The sequence below is a fragment of the Manis javanica genome, chromosome 12, assembly GCF_040802235.1.
Source record: "Manis javanica isolate MJ-LG chromosome 12, MJ_LKY, whole genome shotgun sequence".
Classification (NCBI taxonomy): Eukaryota; Metazoa; Chordata; class Mammalia; order Pholidota; family Manidae; genus Manis; species Manis javanica.
In genome coordinates, this window is record NC_133167.1 from 71,662,193 (window position 1) to 71,683,813 (window position 21,621).

Below are 21,621 nucleotides of genomic sequence, written 5' to 3' on the forward strand. Positions count from 1 at the left end.
CATTTTATCCACACCATGCTATTCTGGTTCACAATGACTTGAATCACTTAACATAAAAAAAAAAAAAATCATTAGAGCTCAGTGCAATTCAGAAAGCGACCTGCCGAATACCCTCATTTCCAGATTTGGGACGGAGATTCTGAAAGGTGAAGTGCCTTGTCCAAGGTCTGGCTGGAGTTGGCTCCAGTTGCAGCGCTCTTGATAAGACAGACGCTCTACAGCCAATTACCTTTGCTTTACCCAGTCCACATAAATAAAAAGACATGATATCTCTTTTTAATGCACTAATCTAATGGCGAATAGTTATTACTGCTAATGATCTATTATCCGTGACATGCTTTTCGATATATCGTGCCCTGGAAACCACATTTTTTCGCATCCCCCTCGAGGCTCATTCTGCGGTTGTGCAGGTGGCAGCGGCAGGGCGGCCCTTTTGTGACTGGGTGACTCGAGGCGGCACTCAGACTTCACGACAGCCAATCGGAGCTCGGAGCCACAGAACTGCACCAATCGGAGATTACTGAAAGCTCAACAAGGGCCAACTGGGGGCTCGACCCGGGAACAGGGAGAGCCGCGGACAGCGATCAATCAGGGGAAAGGAGCGGAACACCGACGCCCAATCAGTGGCCTTCAGACCTCGGTCGTGGGCGGTGCTGGCGCGAGGCCCGCGGGCCGACCAATCAGCGGACGAGCGGCTGCCTGCACGCGAGTCGGGGGGAAGGGGCGGGGCCTGTCAGTGCGGACCGAGGGTGGGCGCTGCGAGGACCCAGGCAGGGTGAGGAGGGCTGGGGACCCGGGTGCGGGGTGGGGGCTGGGGCGCGTGAGGGCCTGGGCGGCGGCGCACGGGGCAGGGGCACGGGCACGGACACGGGCTGTCGCTCGGCTGACCGAGCTACGAGATGAGGTGGGGAGGAGTGAGGGACCCAGAACCGGGCTGGGGAGGTGGCCGTCTCCGGCCCGGTGGCGGGGGAGGAGGGGACACTGTTGCCATGGAAACACATGTGTGCGGACTGGCTACCTTTCTCTCCCCCCGACCCCCCACCGAACGTGCGCACACCTTAAATTGCCCCTCTGTCCGCCCCCGCCCCAAATGGCCTCCATCATCCGACTCGCCGGCTGGGATCAGCGCAAAAATAACCCACTTTGGCAGCCGCCTGGCCTCGCCACATCCCAGCTACTCGTCTCTTCCCCTCCCTCCTGCCGTCTGGTCCGCTGGCAGAAGGATTCCGCTCGCCCTGGAGCAACTTGACATCAGGCCTTTGCGGTGTGACCACCTGGACCGATTCTCAGCCAGTCAGTGGAGGGGCATAGCCGGGGTCTGCGCGGCCGCCTCTTCCAGGGATCTGGCACCCCGGAGATGCTGCCACCTGAGGACCTGGGTTATCCCTCAGAGGGATTTTTTTTAGGAGACATCCAACGGAGAGCCTCGTGCATAACAAACACTCAGGGAGTGGAGTCTGAATGAATAGACCAGTGACAGCTGTCCGTCCCCTGCACCGGTGCTGTCCAATAGAAATATAAAGCGAACCACACAGTAATTTTACTTATTCTAGAACCACGTTAAAAAAATAAAATAGGTTAAATTAATTTCGCTGTATTTTATTTAACCCAGCATATCAAAATATACATGTTAAATATAATCATCACATTAATAGTAAAAATGTAATTAATCATTACTAACTTACTAATTTAAGGTATCAAATTCCTTTTTTCATACAAAGCCTTCAAATTCTGGTGTGTATCTTATACTTACAGCACATTTCAGTTGGGACCACCTACATTTCAGGTATTAATGGCCTCATTTGGCTAATGGCTACAGCCACAAATATTTCTTATGTGTTTGTGAGTTGTGGCCAAATACTTGAAACTCACCAGTATTCTCTGAAGCCCTCTCTTGTAAGCAAGGAGCACTGTGCAATGAGGTAATAAAAAACTTGAGGCAATAAAAAACTTAAAGCAATAGTAAAGATAACTGGACAGTATATGATTTGTTGACAAATGAGATAGCTGATAATTATTCTTAGGAATTCAAGGGAGGGATACTTCAGGCTAATACAGCAGAGAAAGATGAGTCTAGTCTTGAAAGATGGCTAAGAACTTGGACTGCTGCGAGGGTGGGGGAAGGTGTTTTGCTTGAATGGAACTGACCACAGCCTTTTTTGTTTTTAGGGTTGAAAATTTGCACAGTTCTGAGGCTTCCAGATCGAAAAAGACTTTTCTCTCTCACTGACAGGCTCCACCATGATTCATAGCCTTTTCTTGATCAACTCCTCTGGAGATATTTTCCTGGAGAAACACTGGAAAAGTGTGGTCAGCCGTTCTGTCTGTGATTACTTTTTTGAGGCACAGGAGAGAGCAACCGAGGCAGAAAATGTACCTCCAGTTATCCCCACCCCTCATCATTATCTCCTAAGTGTTTACCGTCACAAGATCTTTTTTGTGGCTGTGATCCAGACGGAGGTCCCACCTCTATTTGTCATTGAGTTTCTTCACCGAGTAGTGGACACATTTCAGGTGTGTGAATGTGAGGAGGTTTATAGGTATAAATTGAAAAGTGTCTTTATTGGTCTGTTTCCACAGCATTCAGCCTGAATTAAGGAACTTAGAGAAATATCGAAACTCTGCCATTGTTCACTTCCTCTCCCATCTGATGAGATTCTTGTTTCTATTTTTATTGACTTGGCTCTATTTAAAATGACAAATTGGATGCTTTTGAACCTGTTGCATGAGAAAGCCACCCTACTTGGTATGATTGCTTACAGTCTTTCGTTCTGGAGATTGGAATTGTCCTAGAGCAGAGGAGTTTAGTTTCTTTTTTAATAGTGGACTTGATGCTACCCATTGTTAGCTACACTTGGACTTGCATCAAAAGAGATTAGTGTGTAACAATATATGTGGTAGAAAAAATTAAGTAAAGCTTGTTTCCCTTTCCCTGGCAGGAGTAACTTGTGAACCCAGACTTCAGTTTGGGCTCGGGCTACTTATCCACAGTATATGGATACTGTGAGTACTAGTCATGAGCTCTCCTTGCAAACTTAACATTGGGAAATCTTCTGTTCCTATAAGAATTTAAGTGACACATTTTACAAGATAGTTTTCATTTTGAGTTTTGCTTTCAGGAATAGATTCAAAGATCTTGGGGAGTGGGATGTAGGGAAAGTTAAGTTGTACCAGGATGTCCACACCATTGAGGCTGTGCAGATCGTGGATTCAGACAGTGGACTCTTCTCCCTAACAGAATGTGCAACTTCTCAGACTCTTGTGGTTATTGGCGTAACTCAAATGATAAATGAGAAGCAAGGGCCCTTTGGTATAGCTTCTATATCATGTGAGGTCTGGAATTAGTCACGTGAATACAGGAATTGTGGAGAGAAGGTAAGAATGAGGACCCAGCCATTAGGATAAAAATTAAAATACAAGTCAGAGAGTCTGTTCATTTGTACTCATATCGACACTGTATGTCTAGAATGGTTTTCATTCCAAGAGAATTAAAATTTATTCTATAATTTTTTCCCAAAATGCTTTCTGGTAGTACTATTTTGAGATTCCGATTCTCATGTGGCACACTAGTTTATTCGTACAGTGAGAACCTGGAATTATAAACCCCTGCAGGTGGAGGAACTGGAGGCTGAAGATTGTTAATATGATTAACAATCCCATTGGTGAAAATCAACATCTGTTTCATATCGCCCTGCCAATATTATATAACTTATTACAGGGCAGGTAGTGAGAAAAGTCGTTTGATCTAGGTGAAACCACAGAGGAATTTGAGAAAACAGTAAAATTGCTAGTTTAGAAGCCTGAGACTTCAGAGTTTGTTATTTTTGAAGCATCTGTTAAATGCCTTATCTGCCGTGCCTTCTCTCGGCTGTGTTATTCTCTAGAGCTAGACTGCGAGGGGAGGGCACCAGCTGTAGGGCCGCGGGCCCTTCTGCTCTCCCACTTTGGCACACCTCCAGGTCTCCTTTCTGAATGCTCAGTTCACATTATACCTGATTTATGGGGTCTAGTGAGGTGTTTTATTTATTTTTCAAAATGAAATCACTCTTGGGAAGGACATATATAACTTTTTAACCTTAAATCCTCATTTTTTAAGAAGAAATCTTTTTGTCTTAGAAACACTTTCTTGACTCCCAAGTGCTTTTGAATATTGGAATGTCTCTGATAATTCATATGATCTGCTGTAATTTAGATCACGTCTGGAGTCTGTTCAGTTTGGGATGTCATAATTTGAAGAGAATTTTGGAAAACTAGAGCATATTCAAAGAAATGGCAAAATGGTGACACGATCTAGAAACCATACCATAGCAGGGAACAGTGGAAGGATCAGGAAAAAAATTGAACTAAAAGCTTGTTGTTGTCTTAAAAAAACTGCAGGGCTGTTATGTAAACTTGTTCTGTAAGTCAGATCTAGGTAGGAAAATTTTCAGTTTAGCAAAGAGAGACCTTTCTAATAATCAGAGCTACCTGTGAGTAGAACAGGCTTTCTCAAATGGGGTGAATTTCCCTTCAGTAGGTGAGTTCAGGGAGGGTTGTGTGCCCACAGGTCCAGAAGATGTGACTGACATTGCTGGAAGGGCACAGCAAATGGCTGCAAGCACTACTTCCTAAGTAGTCTCATAATCAGGCATCACATTTTACATAGTGTTTATAGCTTACAAACCCTCTCACCCACATTATATTTACTCCATCATGTGAGGTTCTTACAGCATTCCTGTGCAACTGGTGGTATTATCATGATCATTCTATTAAAGAAATCAAGGCCCAAATTAGTTGGCATGCTAAATCTAGTAAGTGACAAGATTATAACGTCGGTCTTCTGATTTGGAAATCAGTGCCTTTTCCACAAGGCAGATAATTTAGTATCTAAATTTAGCCTTTGTGAATGAAAGGACAAGGCATTGTTAGAATCCTAGCATCTTAGAGTAGAGATGATCCAAAGAGATTATCTGGTGTGCTAGCTCATCCCCCTCATTTCACCATATGTCTCTCTTAATTCTTTTTGCTGCATGAATGTTAAGGAATAGCACAACGGTAAGGGTTAAAAAGATTTTCAGGTCCAGTCTATGTCATAGCAAGTATTATCATTTTGCACAAGTCTCTCAAATTCTTCTTCATAAGCACATATAATATATTCAGTTTTATATTCTATGTATTTTATCTAGCTGAAGAAACTAACCCAAAGAGGTTAAATGACTTACTCTAGTTTATAAAAGAAGTTAACAATGACACTCGTACCGTAAGCCAATCCTTTGGTCTTTCTACAAAACCAGGCTGCCTAAGAGAACTGAGGTTATGCTTCTTCCCTTCCTCAAGAAGAATATCTCAGCAACACAGTCAACACAAATGCACAGGGCTAGATCCTTTAACTCTAGGAACATTCACTTACTACAATCTGTGAGTGATGCCTGTATATATTGTATTTTCATCAGGATTATTTTGGAGTCTGTTCAGAGCCAGTGATCAAGGACAATGTGGTTGTGGTTTATGAGGTATTGGAAGAGATGCTTGACAATGGGTTTCCATTGGCTACCGAGTCAAACATCCTCAAAGAACTGATAAAGCCTCCCACTATCCTTCGAACCGTTGTCAACACCATAACAGGTATGGAGGAAAGGGAAAGCCACAGACAGCTGCTGCTGTCCTGGGTGTGGCTTAGTCTGGTGTGTGCATTGTATTGAGTGCTTGTCTCTGGGGATCTCAAATATCCAGGTGTTTAATTTTGCTCTTACTGTCTTTGAGTACAACCTGAAATGTGTTTTTGTTATTTAGAAACTACCCTGATTTTAATGGCAGCATGGAGTGTTCTCCTTTAAAAATAACTTTTTTTTCTGATTATAGAAGCAACACATGATTATTGTAGAAACATTGGAAATACAGAAAAGCACAAAGAACATGAAAATAACTCTTAATTTCATTATACTTTGAACATACTGGTGTATATATTTTTTGTCTTTTCTAGACAGATGATGGATGGATAGAAATTTTTTAACCAACAACTCTTGTATATTTAAAAAACTTAACCTTTTATCAATATTTTGTAAACATACCCCATTATGATTAAATATTTACCTACATCATTTTAGTGACTGATTTTCTGCCACATGAATAGGCCCTAGGTTATTTACTCAGTCCATTTGTGATGTTTGTGATTTTTTCTTTTAAATAACAGAGAATTAGTGTTCTTATACTTAAATTTTGTGCACATCTAGGATGAATTCTTTTCAGTACTAGAAATCAATGGTGCTAGCTCAAAGAGTGTGCACATATTAAGGATTTTAATGCAGTATGCCAAATTGCCATACAGAAAGGTTATACCAATTTATACTTTTAAATAGCAATTTCTAAGTACCCTAGCCAACCCTGTTATTCTCATTATTAAGTTTTTTAAAAACTTTGGTCATTTAATAGTTTAGTGATATCTTGTTATTTACACTCATTTTTTATTGCTGAGGAAGTTAAACCTCTTCAAGCCTTTCTTGGCTATTTTTCCTCTATTGTGAATTACCTTTCTGTGTCCTTTGTCCATTATTTTTGTTGAAATATTTTTTTTTTTTCATGCTAATTTGAAAGAATTCCTTTCACTTAAGGATGGTAAACTATCATATATGTTGGAAATACACATGACAGTTTGTAAGAGTTTTGTATATATTTTGAATTCTCTGTTACAGATATTTTCTTACAATCTGTCATGTGTCATTTAACATTGTTTATGGTGTTATTTGTGTAGCCATATAAAATTTTTTTTTACTTAGTCAATCATTCTGCTTCATTAAGGTTTTACATTTTGGGTCTGGCTTAATATAAAAAGCTTTGTCATGGAATTTGACAAGCTGAAAAATATATTTGAAGAAGTATAAATATGTAAGAATAGCAGTATAAATTTGAGAAAGAATCACAAAGGGGTTTGGAAGGATTTGTCCCGTCAGTATCAAAATATACCAAGTTCATATAGTACATGAGACAAAAACTCATAGGGTAGATAGGCTGTAAAAGCCAAGACAGTTTTGAAAATGAACATTTTTAAAAAAAGAGCAAGAGATAAAATGTATCCTAGCAGATAAAAGATATATTATGGAGTTTTGGTAATTTAAAAAATATAGTATTGACCAGTAATAGAAAAATAAAATAGGTGATTGGGATAAAATAGAAAGTCCAGAAACAGACCCTTGCTTTTATAAGAATTTGTTATAGATAAATGAGCTATATATCAAATCAGTGAGCTAATTGTTAAATATATTATGTTGGGACAGTCAGCTCTGACAAAAAATGAAGTCCCCCTACTCATTCTATACACAAAATAGATTCCAAATAGGTCAGAGTTAAATACAGACTTTATGCTATTAGAAGTAAATAGGCAAATGTCTTTTTGATCCCACAGAAGAGACAGTTTTCCTTTTTAGAAAGTATATTTTCAAATTCTTTTGCAGCTTTATTTTTAGATTTAATTCTTTAATCCATTTGGAAATTATGTTGGTATACAATATAAGACAAGGCTTTGTATTTATTTCTACAAAATCATCATATTTCCTAGCACCATTTATCGAATAATTTATCTCTTTTCCCTGTTTTAAAATGACATTTATACCTTATACTAAGTCCTCAGGATTCTTGGTTTGTTTTTAGCTTCCCTGCTTTATTACCATATTGCTATAGTTATTATAGTTTGATGACATATTTCCATACATAGTGCCTCTTTTTAAGAAAAACTTGTTGGATTTTTCAGTATTCTGGATTCATGTTAAAACTTAAAAGCTTTGTTAGTGCTTGAATCATTTATGAATATTCTGAAGTCATTTTCCTAAATTTCACTTAAATCCAGGAAAAGGTATCTGAACCACTTTTGAAGAGCTGAAATGTTTTATAAACATGCTGCAAATAGGTGTGTTTAAAGTTTCTTCCTTTAAAGAGATCCAAGTTGCAGAAGAAGGAGATTAATTTTAAATTAGTTACAGTATTTCAGAGTTTCAGTATAGAACTTTTGAATTAGAAAAATTCTTTTTTGATGCCGGGGGTGTGATGGGCAGGGTGGGGGACAAATCAAGGAATTAATTAACTTTTGGCTCTTGTAGACAGGAAAAGATCTAATTTGTATTCTTTTCCTAAGTTTCAGTTTGGCATAAGAGAGTTTATGTTGATATATACATTTTAATACCTAGCATATATTACCTAAGAACCCACCTCAAACTAGAATACTTTTTGATATAAAATTTTCGCCTGGATTTTTTTTATCAATATTTAAGTTACCATCCCTACTGAAAGCCAATACATTAAGCTGCAAACTATTATGGAATTTGAGAGACTGAGTTCAGGTTACTTGCAAAAAGCAAAATATGATATCTGTTTATCAGGTAGCTTTTTAAACCTTTATTCTGCTTGAAGGAGGCAGACCAGGTGCAACAGGTTTTTTAAATAGACTAGGTTACCCATGTAGAAGTTGGGAACATTTATATCTTTCTTTTTTAAATTCTTCAATTGACTGCATGAATAGTGGGAGCATAGAAACTTCTAGGAAGCAGTGTTATGTGATTATCAGATGATTGACTATACTGAATTATCAAGTTGGAATTAAATTATAGTAATATTCACTGCTCAGGAAGCACAAACGTGGGTGACCAGCTTCCCACAGGGCAGCTGTCAGTGGTGCCTTGGCGACGGACAGGAGTGAAATACACCAACAATGAGGCCTATTTTGATGTGATTGAAGAGATTGATGCCATCATTGATAAATCAGGTAGGTGATTTTAAGCTATTCTCAGAACTATAAACATAGAGACCCCTTTCATATAATGCTTGCTGGTATCAGAATTACTTGCTAGTAACAGAATCTCTGTTCAAGATCATTCATTTAACTTAGTGCCTACTTTGTGTCAGGCACAGTGCTAGGTACTGGAAAATGACTTAAATGTACTGGGGATGGATTTAAATAGTGATACAGATGATATGATCTTGTATTTAGAAACCCCTAAAGACTAAACAAAAAACTGTTAGAATACATTCAGTAAACTTAACAAGAATACACACTCAACCTACAAAAATCAGTGGCATTTCTGTATACAACAACAAACTATCCTAAAAGGCAATTAAGAAAACAGTCCCATTTATAATAGCAACAAAACAAATTATCTAGGAATAAACTTAACCAAAGAGGTAAAAGACCTATACATTGATTATTGTAAACATTGGTGAGCAAAGTTAAATAAGACGCAGATACATGGAAAGACATGTTCATCAACTGGAAGAAAATAATACCACTAAAATGTTCACAATACCCAAAGGGATATACAAATTCAATGCTATCCCCATCAAAATCCCAATAGCATCTTTACAGAAACAGAAAAACCAGTCCAAAAATTCATATGGAGCTACAGAAAACCCCATATAACCAAAGTTGTCCTGAGCAAGAAGAACACAGCTGAAGACTTCACACTGCCTGATTTCAAAATATATTACAAAACTACAATAATCATACAGTATCAGACACACAGACCAGGGAAACAGAGAACTCAGAAATAAAACCACACATTTACTGTCAGCTGATCTTTCACAAGAGTGTCAAGAATACATAATGGAGAAAGGATAGTCTGTTCATTAAATGGTGCTGGGAAAACTGAATATCCATATGTAGATGAATAAACTAAACCTTCATCTCACACCATGTGCAAAACACAGCTCAAAATGGATTAAAGACTTCAATGTAAGAAGTGAAACTGTGAAAAAAAGAAAACAGAAAAGGCTTGACACTGGTCTAAGCGATGATTTTTTTGGATATGACACCAAAGCAAAGGCAAGAAAAGCAAAAATAGACTGCTTCATGGGACTACATCAAACTAAAAAGCATCTACACAACAAAGGAAACTGTGAACAGAGTGAAAAAGCAACCTACAAATGGGAGAAAATATTTGCAAACCATACAGTATCTGAAAGGAGATTAATAACCAGAGTATATAAGGAACATACAACTCAGTAGCAAAAAGGCAACCTTACTAAAAAGTGGACCAAGGACCTAAATAGATATTTTCAAAAGAAAACATACAAATGGCCAACAGGCACATGAAAAGATGCTCAATATCACTAATCACCAGGAAAGTGCAAATCCAAACTACAGTGAGATACTGCCTCACATCAGTTAGAATGGCTCTTGTCAAAAAGACAAAAGATAACAAGAAAAGGGAACCCTTGTGCCTTGTTGATGGGAATGGAAATTGGGACCACCATTAAGGAAAACAGTATGGAGGTTCCTCAAAAAATTGAAAACACAACCACCTTATGACCAAGCAATCCCCACATCTTTGGGTACATCCACAGGAAATGAGGTAAGTGCTGGAAGAGAGATCTGGGCTCCCATGCTCATTGCAGCATCCTTCTCAGTAGCTAAGATGCAGAGACACCTTAGACATCTTCTGATGGACGAATCGGTAAAGGGAATGTGAGATGCACACACACAGGAATATTACTCAGCCATAGAAGAGAAGGGAATCCTGCCATGTGTGACAGCATGGATGAACCTGGAGGACACTACACTAAATGAAATGAGCAGATATGAAAGGCAAATGCTGCATGATCTCACTTACATGTAAAATCTAAAATCGTCAAACTCATAGAGGCAGAGGGTAGAATAGTGGTTACCAGGGGCTGTGGGGAAGGAAAAGGGGGGAGAAAATAGTCAAAGGGTACAAAGTTTCAGTTATGCAAGATAAAGAAGTTCTGGAGATTTACTATACTGCACGGTGTATTTTTTCAGCTTTATTGAGATATAATTGACAATGATAAAATATTTAAAATACATTATGATGATTTGATACATATGTACTTTGTGAAAGGATTCCCCACATCTGGTTTAATTTACATATCCCTCACCTCATCACAGTATGTATTGTGTATTTGAAATTTGCTGACAGGGTAGATCTGAAGTGCTCTCACCATACACACCCACAAAAAGGTAACTTTGTGAGGTGATGGTATGTTAATTACTATGACTGGTGATCATTTCACAACTTATATCAAAACATCAATATACAATTGTTGTTAAATCTCAAAAAAGCAATGAAAGATATAATGCAGACTGATGTTTGTCTCACACTTTTATTGGTTTTATAGATCTTATCCTCTTGAATAAAAATGAAAAGTAAAAACTAGTCTATTGTTGATCAGATTTCCTTGTGAACACATTTGACTCTCACGTGGCAGAATTAAAGTTGTAATCACTGAAATTCAGGGAGCCTTCTTTTCTATCTATTCTGAGTTAGATTAATATGACTAGAAGTCCTAGAGCTTATAAATTTGTAGAATGTTCTCTTCACATTAGTGAACTCATTCATTCAACAAATGCTTATCGAAAACCTGTTGTGTGGTGGCACAGTGATGGATAGTAGACATTTGATGATGAATAATGATAATAATATAATGAGAGGTATCACTAAAGAGGATGTCATATATGAGAATCATGTGGGGAAAGAAGAGGCTGAAGACCCCTGGAAATAAGCAATGGAGAAAGAAATGAATCCATTCACTGCAAATGAAGGACACCAAATGCTTATTTGAAGATGAGCGATGGAAACTCTCAAAGAGGAAAGCAAACACAGAATTAAGTCATTGGATACCTATAATGTTCCCATCCCAAACAATATTTGAAAACAACAGTTCTTTGTTAATAATTAAGACAGGTGTATCGTTTGCAGGGACAGTTGGTCATTATGTGATACTCAGCACAGAGCTAGGGATCTGCCTCTTTCCTATGATGAGCCTATGGAGATTCTTGTTATGTAAATGTGAGTAGGTGGCAGCTGGCTTTTGGTTCAATGACATTTTCAGCATTTCTTCTTTTTTTACTAATAATTGCAAATTCTGAAGCAAAGCCTTTCCAAAACCTTAATTATGAATTGTATTCAATATACAAAGTTCTGGACCTTTTAATGAGCTGCCTTGTGTTGTAGCTGTTGTTACTAATGATAATGATGGTGATGTAATTTTGTTGTTGGTGAGGTTGTACAAATAAAAGAGACAAAAGGGTGAAAGAAAGACAGAAAAAGTGTATAATTTTAGGCTTAAAGTCTAACGAGGGAGAGAGAAACCAAAAAGGTGGAACATGAGAGAGGTATTCCACCCATCCAGAACAAAGTGTATAGAGAGGTGATGGAGTTTTTGCCTCATCAGTAGATGAGTAGAAGTTATTAAGACCTACATGGATTTTGCAGCAAAGTATTTGTAAACACTTTAAGATGAGTAAAATATTGTTGGGAAATTAAGTAGTTAAGTATGATTGAATAGAGAGGTATAAAAGAAAAGTAAGTGTTGAGGTTTTAGAAATAAGTAAGCATAGCAGCTCTTCATACTAGCCAAAAGTAACCCAAATATATTCAATCAGTAATAAAAAGGATAAAGAAATCTTGATATGCTTGTACAATGGAAAACTATACTGTAATGAAAAAATGAGCCACAGATACCACCCAGCAACATGAATGACTATCAGTGTGTGGAGCAAAAAAGTCAGATGCATAAGATTATATACAGTAAACACAGCAAAAATAGTTGTAAGAGGGAATATCATAGTGATACAGGCCTATCTCAAGAAAGAGGAAAAACTCCAAATAAACAATCTAGCTTTTTGCCTAAAGGAACTAGAACAAAAAGTATGAATGAAGCCCAAAATTAGTTAAAGGAAGGAAATAATAAATATCAGAGCAGAAATAAATGAAATAGAGACTAAAAAAAAAAGGAAGAGATTAATAAAACTAAAAGCTTGTTCTGTGAAAAGGTACAGTGCAGGAGAGTGTTGAGTGAGAGAAAAAAGCAGTTCAGAATTGTGAAAAACCATAGGCAGTCAGGGGATTATACAAAAAGAGAAACATGTAGAAGGCACTGAGGAAGAGGGGCTGGGAAAGAGAACCGGAGGGGTTAGGAGAGAGGAAGATTTTGGAAAGCAACAGTGGTCAACAATGACAAATGCGACAGAGTCCTGTAGGATAAAGACTGACAGTGTCCATTGAGTTTAGCAGCAAAGCTCATTGGTGACCTCAGGGAGGGCCATTTCTGATAAGAAATGTTCTGAACCATTGGTTAAGATGATGGTGTTGTGTTTGATTCTGGTACTAGATCGAAAACTCCTTTAGACTAATAACTATCTCATTAGTCTTTTATCCCCACTACTTCTTCATAGTGTCTCATACTTGATATGCAGTTGATAAATGTTTGGAAGGATGGACACATGGACGGAGTGGACAAATTGAATGGATGGACAGAGGAAAGAAGGGAAGGAGGGAAGAGGGGAGAGGAAATAAGTTGGGAAGGGAACGAAGTTAAAGAAGGAGGGAGGAAGGAGGGAGGGAAGGACAGAGCCATGGTTGGTGGCCTCCTACCTTCTTTTCATCTTACTCTTGTCTCAGGTTCCACGATTACTGCTGAAATCCAGGGGGTGATCGATGCCTGTGTCAAGCTCACTGGAATGCCAGACCTTACATTGTCCTTCATGGTAAAATCCTGGATCAGAGACTGAGTTGTTGGGATGGGAAATCATATGCTTCTGGAAAGACAGAGTGGTGAGATGGGATGGAACATGAAATAGTTGAGGACAGCAGCAGAGCTTATATTAGGCCAGATTTCCTATAAATAACTACAGTGTGTGTGTGTGTTAATATAAACAGCATCTAAATTACTTTCCTGAAAGAAATATGGGTGTTTAATTCCCACTTCTTGCTCCTCCTTGCCTGGTGACTGTAGAACCCCAGGCTGTTGGATGATGTCAGCTTCCATCCTTGTGTCCGTTTCAAGCGCTGGGAATCTGAGCGTATCCTGTCCTTCATCCCTCCTGATGGAAACTTTCGCCTGCTCTCTTACCATGTCAGTGCACAGAAGTAAGCAGTCCTTATAATTAAGAGTGGTGTGTGTGTGTGTGTGTATGTGTGTGCAAACAATACCCATAGCGGTTAAGAATTCAGTCTCTGCAGTTAGTAGGGTTCAGATTCCAGCTTCTGTGCTTACTAACTAGGTAACCTCAGGTGAGTTGCTTAACCTTTGTGTCTGTTTTCTTATGTGTAAGTTGAAAATAATGGAATTACCTTATTATGAGGATTAAATAAATAATGCTTAACACCAAGTAAGTGCTTATTACATTTGTCTTGTTACTTTTGGTATTGTTTTTATTATATATTTGTAAATATATTTATATATTATTGTGCTGTTTTGTTATTATATGTCTAAACAAGAACGTTTTTTTCTTAAATTGGAATCTGAGTACACCTGTATTCAACCTCCCTTACCCAAAAGAGCACTGAATTATGCTGTGAAAAAACACAAATGCAGTGATATTCTCTTTAATATAGAGTGTAGGGGCTCTTGGAGGCCCTTGGTAGAAGGCATGTGGACTGAAGAGAGTCATGAGACCTCAGAGCTGCCAATACTGTGTGATTTGGGGGAAATAATTCACGAAAAGGACTGAATACTTGAGAGCCAAGGCTCTGGCATCAGGTTGCCCACAGTTAAAGTCCACCTTCAGTACTTATGATGTGCAACCCTGCACGAGCTGCACAGCCTCAGGGAAGAGCGGCGAGCCTTCGCCTGTAGGTCTGGGTGGCAGCTGTGCCTGCCTCATCCCCACTGGGGGCATTAAACAAGACCATGGAGATCAAGCACTGGGCAGAGTGCTGGCCCCCAGGAAGTGCTCAGCAGAGGTCGAGAACTGCTACTATAATATTGCTCTGCAACCTCTCAGTTTCCTCTTTTGTAAAATCGTGACGACCTGCCCTACCTCCTCAGGTTTCTGTAAGGCTCACATGGGCCAGGCAAACACCATGACAAGAAATTATAAATTTCATTGGTGAAAGAGGAAAAGCTGCTAACAGGGCAAAAAAAAGCATAGTGTAAGAGGAGGAAATGTTGCTATTTTCCCAGTACATTAATGAAATGAGCTTTTGTGTCTCTTCCAGCCTGGTGGCAATTCCAGTGTATGTCAAACACAGCATCAATTTCCGGGACAGTAGTTCACTTGGACGCTTCGAAATAACAGTGGGACCTAAGCAGACTATGGGGAAGACCATCGAGGGAGTGATTGTCACCAGCCAGATGCCCAAGGGGGTCCTGAATATGAGCCTCACTCCATCTCAGGGGACACACACCTTTGACCCAGTCACCAAGGTAGGAGCAAGTGTGGGAGGCTTGGAATTGCCGACGTTAGACAGAGGTAGAACAGCAATAACCCTGCACCCAGGCTCTCTGCCCTGCTGAAAGGCGAGATTAGGCAGAGGGACGTTGTTTTTCTCCTTGAGATCGTTTATGGGAACAAATGGTATTCTCCACTGAAGAATGTTGCAGAGGCAACCAATAATATTGTGCACAGCAGACCCCGTGAGGTTAGAGCTTGCCACCTCAAGTGAAGTGTCACTGGGACGTCTTTTTTTTCTTTGAAGATGCTGTCTTGGGATGTAGGAAAAATAAATCCCCAAAAGCTACCAAGTTTGAAGGGGACCATGAGTCTTCAGGCTGGAGCTTCCAAGCCGGATGAGAACCCCACGATTAACCTGCAGTTTAAGATCCAGCAGCTGGCCATTTCCGGTGAGTGGGTGCACGTGGAGGCAGCTTTGCTGAGAACAGAAATGGCTCTCTCTGGCCCGGCTCAGACCGCAGACAGCCTTCTGGGGCTTCCCACTTACAGAGTTTTGGTTTCATGACCTGACATGTAAGCTTCAGTAAGATCTTTTCTAGCACATTTCTGGCAAAAGTTTATAATCCTTGTTTTGAAGCTACCTTAAGTGACCTGAACCAAAGCGTGTGAGACCCAGGTGAGAAAGCAGAGCCGTGGAAGGCAGAGAGCCTGCTGGAGCTGCCGCATCATCCCAGGCTGTCAGTTTGGGTTCCCAGGTTTGCAGACAGTAACACTTCTGCATTCTCAGCTGGCACTGAAAAGGCTAATTTCCCCTCCTTGCCCCCATTTCTGAAGACAGCCTCATTTGCTTTCATCACTTGGAACAAGTTAGTCCTCTACAGCCGACACCCGCCTTGGGGTGGTAGTCCTAACATTAGCACTTATTCTGTGCCAGGCCCTGTTGTAATAAGTTCTTTGCATCTATTTTCTTATTTAATCCTTGGAACAACCTTGTAACAGAGACAGGAGGTGCCTTCAGCTTTATATGAAGTTCATTTTTCTCACAGACCTTGTCTAATTTTTTTAAATTAAGGCATCACTGATACACAATCTTACCAAGGTTTCATATGAGCAACATTGTGGTTTCAGCATTCATCCATATTATCAAATATCCCCCACACCCCATCGCAGTCACTGTCCATCAGCATAGTAAGTTGCTACAGAGTCATTACTTGTCTTCTCCATGCTGTACTGCCTTCCCCGTGACCTGCCTATATTGTGAGTGCTGATTACAGGGCCCCTTAATCCCGTTTTCCTTCCCTCCTCACCCACCCTTCCCCTTTGGTAACCACTAGTCCCTTCTTGGGTTGTGAGTCTGCTGTTGTTTCGTTCCTTCAGTTTTGCTTTGTTGTTATACTCTACAAATGTGTGAAATCATTTTGTACTTGTCTTTCTCTGCCTGGCTTATTTCACCGAGCGTAATACCCTCTAGTTCCATCCATGTTGTTGCAAATGGTAGGATTTGTTTTCTTCTTATTGCTGAATAATATTCCATTGTGAATATGTACCACATCTTTTTTATCCATTCATCTACTGATGGACACTTAGGTTGCTTCCATTTCTTGGCTATTGTAAATAGTGCTGCGATAAACATAGGGATGCATATTTCTTTTTGAGACTGGGAAACTGCATTCTTAGGGTAAATTCCTAGGAGTGGAATTTCTGGGTCAAATGGTATTTCTATTTTTGGTTTTTTGAGGAACCTCCATACTGCTTTCTACAATGGTTGAACTAATTTACATTCCCACCAGCAGTGTAGGAGGGTTCCCCTTTCTCCACATCCTCACCAACATTTGTTGTTGTTTGTCTTTTGGATGGTGGCCATCCTTACTGGTGTGAGGTGATATCTCATTGTGGTTTTAATTTGCATTTCTCTGATGATTAGGGATTTGGAGCATCTTTTCGTGTGTCTGTTGGCCATCTGAATTTCTTCTTTAGAGGAGTGTCTTTTCAGCTCCTCTGCCCATTTTTTAATTGGATTATTTGCTTTTTGTTTGTTGAGGTGTGTGAGCTCTTTATATATTTTGGATGTCAAGCCTTTATCAGATATGTCATTTATAAATATATTCTCCCATACTGTAGGATGTCTTTTTGTTCTACTGATGGTGTCCTCTGCTGTACAGAAGCTTTTCAGCTTGATATAGTCCCAACTTGTTCATTTTGCTTTTGTTTCCCTTGCCCAAGGAGATGTGTTCAGGAAAAAGTTGCTCATGTTTATGTCCAAGAGATTTTTGCGTATGTTTTGTTCTAAGAGTTTTATGGTTTCATGATTTACATTCAGGTCTTTGATTCATTTCAAATTTACTTTTGTATGTGGAGTTAGACAATAATCCAGTTTCATTCTCCTACATGTGGCTTTCTAGTTTTGCCAACACCAGTTCTTGAAGAGGCTGTCATTTCACCATTGTATATCCATGGATCCTTTATCATATATTAACTGAACATACATGTTTGGGTTTATATCTGGGCTCTCTAGTCTGTTCCATTGGTCTATGGGTCTGTTCTTGCCCCAGTACCAAATTGTCTTGATTACTGTGGCTTTGTAGTAGAGCTTGAAGTTGAGGAACATAATTCCCCAGCTTTATTCTTCCTTATCAGAATTGCTTTGGCTATTTGGGGTCTTTTGTGGTTCCATATGAATTTTAGATCTATTTGTTTCAGTTCATTGAAAAATGCTGTTGGTATTTTGATAGGAATTGCATTGACTCTGTAGATTACTTTAGGCAGGATGGCCATTTTGACAATATTAATTCTTCCTGCCCAAGAGCGTGGGATGTATTTCCATTTATTAGTGTCCTCTTTAATTTCTCTCATGAGTGTCTTGTAGTTTTCAGAGTATAGGTCTTTCACTTCCTTGGTTAGGTTTATTCCTAGGTATTTTATTATTTTTGATGCAATTGTAAATGGAGATGTTTTCCTGATTTCTCTTTCTGCTAGTTCATCATTGGTGTATAGGAATGCAACAGATTTCTGTGCATCAATTTTGTATCCAGCAACTTTGCTGAATTCAGATATTAATTCTAGTAGTTTTGGGGTGGGTTCTTTAGGGTTTTTTATATAAAACATTATGTCATCTGCAAACAGTGACAGTTTGACTTCTTCCTTACCAGTCTGGATGCCTTTTATTTCTTTGTGTCATCTGATTGCCGTGGCTAGGACCTCCAGTACTATGTTGAATAAAAGTGGGGAGAGTGGGCATCCTTGTCTTGTTCCTGATCTTAGAGGAAAAGCTTTCAGCCTTTAGCTGTTAAGTATGATGTTGGCTGTGAGTTTGTCATATGTGACCTTTATTATGTTGAGGTACTTGTCCTCTGTACCCATTTTGTTGAGAGTTTTTATCATGAATGGATGTTGAATTTTGTCAAATGCTTTTTCAGCATCTATTGAGAGTATCATGTGATTTTTGTCTTTCTTTTTGTTGATGTGGTAGATGATGTTGATGGATTTTCAAATGTTGTACCATCCTTGCATCCCTGGAATAAATCCCACTTGATTATGATGGCTGACCTTTTTGATATATTTTTGAATTCGGTTTGTTAATATTTTGTTGAGTATTTTTGCATTTATGTTCATTAGGGATATTGGTCTGTAATTTTCTTTTTTTGTGCTGTCTTTGGTTTTGGTATTAGAGTGATGCTGGCCTCATAGAATGAGTTTGGAAGTATTCCCTCCTCTTTTACTTTTTGGAAAACTTTAAGGAGGATGGGTATTAGGCCTTCTCTAAATGTTTGATAAAATTCAGCAGTGAAGTCATCTTAGACCTTGTCTAATTTAAGTGTTTAGAAAGGTCTTTCATCTTAAAGCACTTAATAACCTTTGAAGGTCTATATAGTCAGTATAAAATGTTTTTTGCTGAGTATGGTGAGAATGTTTAAGAAATATCTGTTTATTAATTCATTGTCTTTCATTATTCATTCATTTAGTTCTAGTTTATTTCATTATTAATTCATTAATTTTGTTACTAATGATTCATATACTCAGTCCAGTAACATAGGAAAACAGAGCAGTCATACATTTTCCTTACCCTCATTTCAGTCTGCATGTAACCTTCTGCCTTTTCTACTTCAGAAATAGGTCTTCTAATAGCATTGCTCTCATGGGGACATTTTTTATTAGTAGTATATGTACCCAGAGTGAAGAGTCTGTCAGATTCACAGAAGTGATATAAAAATGTGAAAGTATTTTTCTGGTTTACTATTACAACTGTGTCTGTCCCACTGGTCTCTCTGAATTGAAATGACTTTAAATGGCTATGCTACCTGCTTCTTTTGAATAATGCATATGTCTTATTCTTCCTTCTCTCCAGGACTTAAAGTGAACCGTCTGGATATGTATGGAGAAAAGTACAAGCCCTTTAAGGGCATAAAATACATGACCAAAGCTGGGAAATTCCAAGTTCGAACCTGATAAGGGAGAGTTTTGCAAAGAGAACAGTCACGACACTTTTTCATTTCTTACTTGTCTAAAAGTAAAAATGTCAGCCTGTCTCCTAGGTCAGTATCCCCTCTGGACCCACCCACTCCCTTCTTTCCTTTGCCTTCAGTGCCATGGGACTAATCAGGGAAGAGAAGGGTCTCAGGGAGGGCTAGGCAGAACGGAAGCAGCCCTGCTCTCAGGAGAGGTGCGGGGCCCGTAGGAGGTGCTCGATGCCATATTGACCCCGTCTGGTGTGGTTACCATAGAAAGAAGGCTGGCATTGTTGCTAGCTTGGCTTTAATTATTTAAAGCCAATGAAAGCCCTCTTTGTTTTGTGTTTTAAGGTGGAAAGAAAGATTAGAAAGCAAGCAACCTTGGGAGAAAATGAATGCAGTCAGGGAAAGGCCAGTGAAGGATGTGATGTGTTAGAGCAGGGGGAGGAGTGGCCCTGAGCGGAAGTGCAAGGTGAGCGGCCAGCTCCACGCAGAGGGGGCATGTTGGTGAGGGGGAGAGAGTTGAGTGACGTTCCTGATGTGCTTCCTGGTCCCTCTGCTCTCACGTTTAAAAACACAGCATCTGCATTTCTAGGAATGAGGTGGAGACCTCCTAAACTCAGGTCCACTTCTGACTTGGCAAACCCAGTAAACCCGATTTCCCCTCAAGACCGTGGCGACTGCGGTTTTCAGGTGCTGCCTGCTGCTCGCCCTCAGCGGGGTCTGCTGGCCAGGGAGGTGACCTGCCTCTTCCCAGTGGTGGGGAGTGCCTGAAGCGCCTCTTCCCCTCACTCAGAACAAGTCAACTCACCTTCCTTTCCAGAATTCTCCAACCTTTTCCCTGATCCTGAGGAGAGTTTCAGAAGAGCCAGGCCCTTCAGCCCCCCGGGTAGCCTGATTTTCCACGTCCCAGTACTGGAGTGTAGACAGCTTGCTCCCTCCTCATGAAGGGGCTCCACTGCCGTGCGCACGGATTCCTCGGGGCCGGACGGGTATGGAGTCTAAGCCTGCTGTCTGCAGCTTTCCCACTGATCACCCTCAATAAAGACGATGCTTACTGTGAGGGCATAGTGGATCCTGGAAGCTGCTCGGTAAGGGGACTCCCTTAGAGTCTTTTGTACTCTATAGTTTATTTATTAACAATATGTATCTATTATCCCATTTTTGTTTTAAGGCCAAAATTTTTTAAAGCCCTAATTTTTTAATAAAATTCCCATTGCAGGAAGATGGGCTATGTCAGCTATGTGTGACACAGTATAAGACACAAGGCAGCTGAAGGAGCACCCCCGGCTTTCCCAGTGGGTAGCTTTTATTCTAGTTCAATATGCCTGTTACCCACATGTCTATATACAAGACAGGTTTTTTAAATTATAGCTTAAGGAGGAATATTGTGCTCTGCTTTGTGCATGGAGAAAAATGAAGATCTACTCACTCCGAACCCTACAATTTTTCTCTAAATCCCTATTTCCAAACACTTAAGCAGTTTTATATGCTTTGCTAGTTTTTTCTTCCCAATTACTGGACTTGTTTGCTGCTAAGTAATTTTGTGGTTTTCCTCTGGGATAAGTTGTGCTGTGTACACCCACATGTGTCTCCTACTCCATCACGCCAGAATTTGTCCTGGAATACTGTCCCATCCACACACACACACACACACACCAGGGTAGGGGACCATCTCTGCCTGTGGACTTGGAATACTTGATTTACTTCTCCTGAGGGCTCCGAAGGACCTTAAGGTTTCCTAGGTTACAGGGAACAACCAAGTTGGTCCCTGGATATGTTTAAGTTTATAAGTCCAGCTGTTTTTCCTGCAAGGCAGCTTATCCTAGTTTCATGGGAAGTGCTTAAGGAGAAGTGGGTTATCTAGTGCATGGAACCCTCAGGCCTCAGCATATAAAGTAACTGTCATGTCACCAGGTAGTGACCCCGAGCACAGTGGGGCACCATCACTAACACAGCGGTGTTAGCCTAAACGGTGCAGGGTGCCTAGCAAGCCATTTAGTTCCGTGTGTGTTCAATAGGTACAGAAGTATTTTCTTTGTTTAAATCTTAATAAAGTTGCATTTCACCAGT

General features: G+C 39.9%; 1 protein-coding gene across 3 annotated transcripts; it reads left to right on the plus strand.

Annotated features, from left to right (window-relative positions):
• The first annotated feature begins 591 nt into the window (after positions 1–591).
• Positions 592–21,621, plus strand: AP3M2 (adaptor related protein complex 3 subunit mu 2). 3 transcript variants are annotated; one of them, XR_012123776.1, is made up of 10 exons: positions 593–775; positions 2,170–2,514; positions 5,433–5,604; positions 8,597–8,734; positions 13,386–13,471; positions 13,720–13,853; positions 14,925–15,132; positions 15,405–15,549; positions 19,446–19,632; positions 20,372–21,621. XR_012123776.1 is itself a non-coding variant. In XM_017675913.3 (9 exons), exons 2-9 carry the CDS (start codon positions 2,242–2,244, stop codon positions 19,544–19,546), a joined length of 1,257 nt encoding a protein of 418 aa, XP_017531402.1. In that variant the 5' UTR covers positions 592–775; positions 2,234–2,241; the 3' UTR covers positions 19,547–21,621. The 3 variants fall into 3 exon arrangements, 2 of the variants coding, with proteins under 2 accessions (XP_017531402.1, XP_017531401.1); XM_017675913.3 differs by having other exon boundaries at positions 592–775; positions 2,234–2,514; positions 19,446–21,621; XM_017675912.3 differs by having other exon boundaries at positions 19,446–21,621.

Excerpts from the sequence above, each read along its gene's own strand:
- AP3M2 (XM_017675913.3), top strand. The coding sequence starts at position 2,242 with ATGATTCATAGCCTTTTCTTGATCAACTCCTCTGGAGATATTTTCCTG. Across the intron at positions 5,605-8,596 it reads CGTTGTCAACACCATAACAG|GAAGCACAAACGTGGGTGAC; the intron begins GTATGGAGGAAA and ends TTCACTGCTCAG. Across the intron at positions 13,854-14,924 it reads TACCATGTCAGTGCACAGAA|CCTGGTGGCAATTCCAGTGT; the intron begins GTAAGCAGTCCT and ends TGTCTCTTCCAG.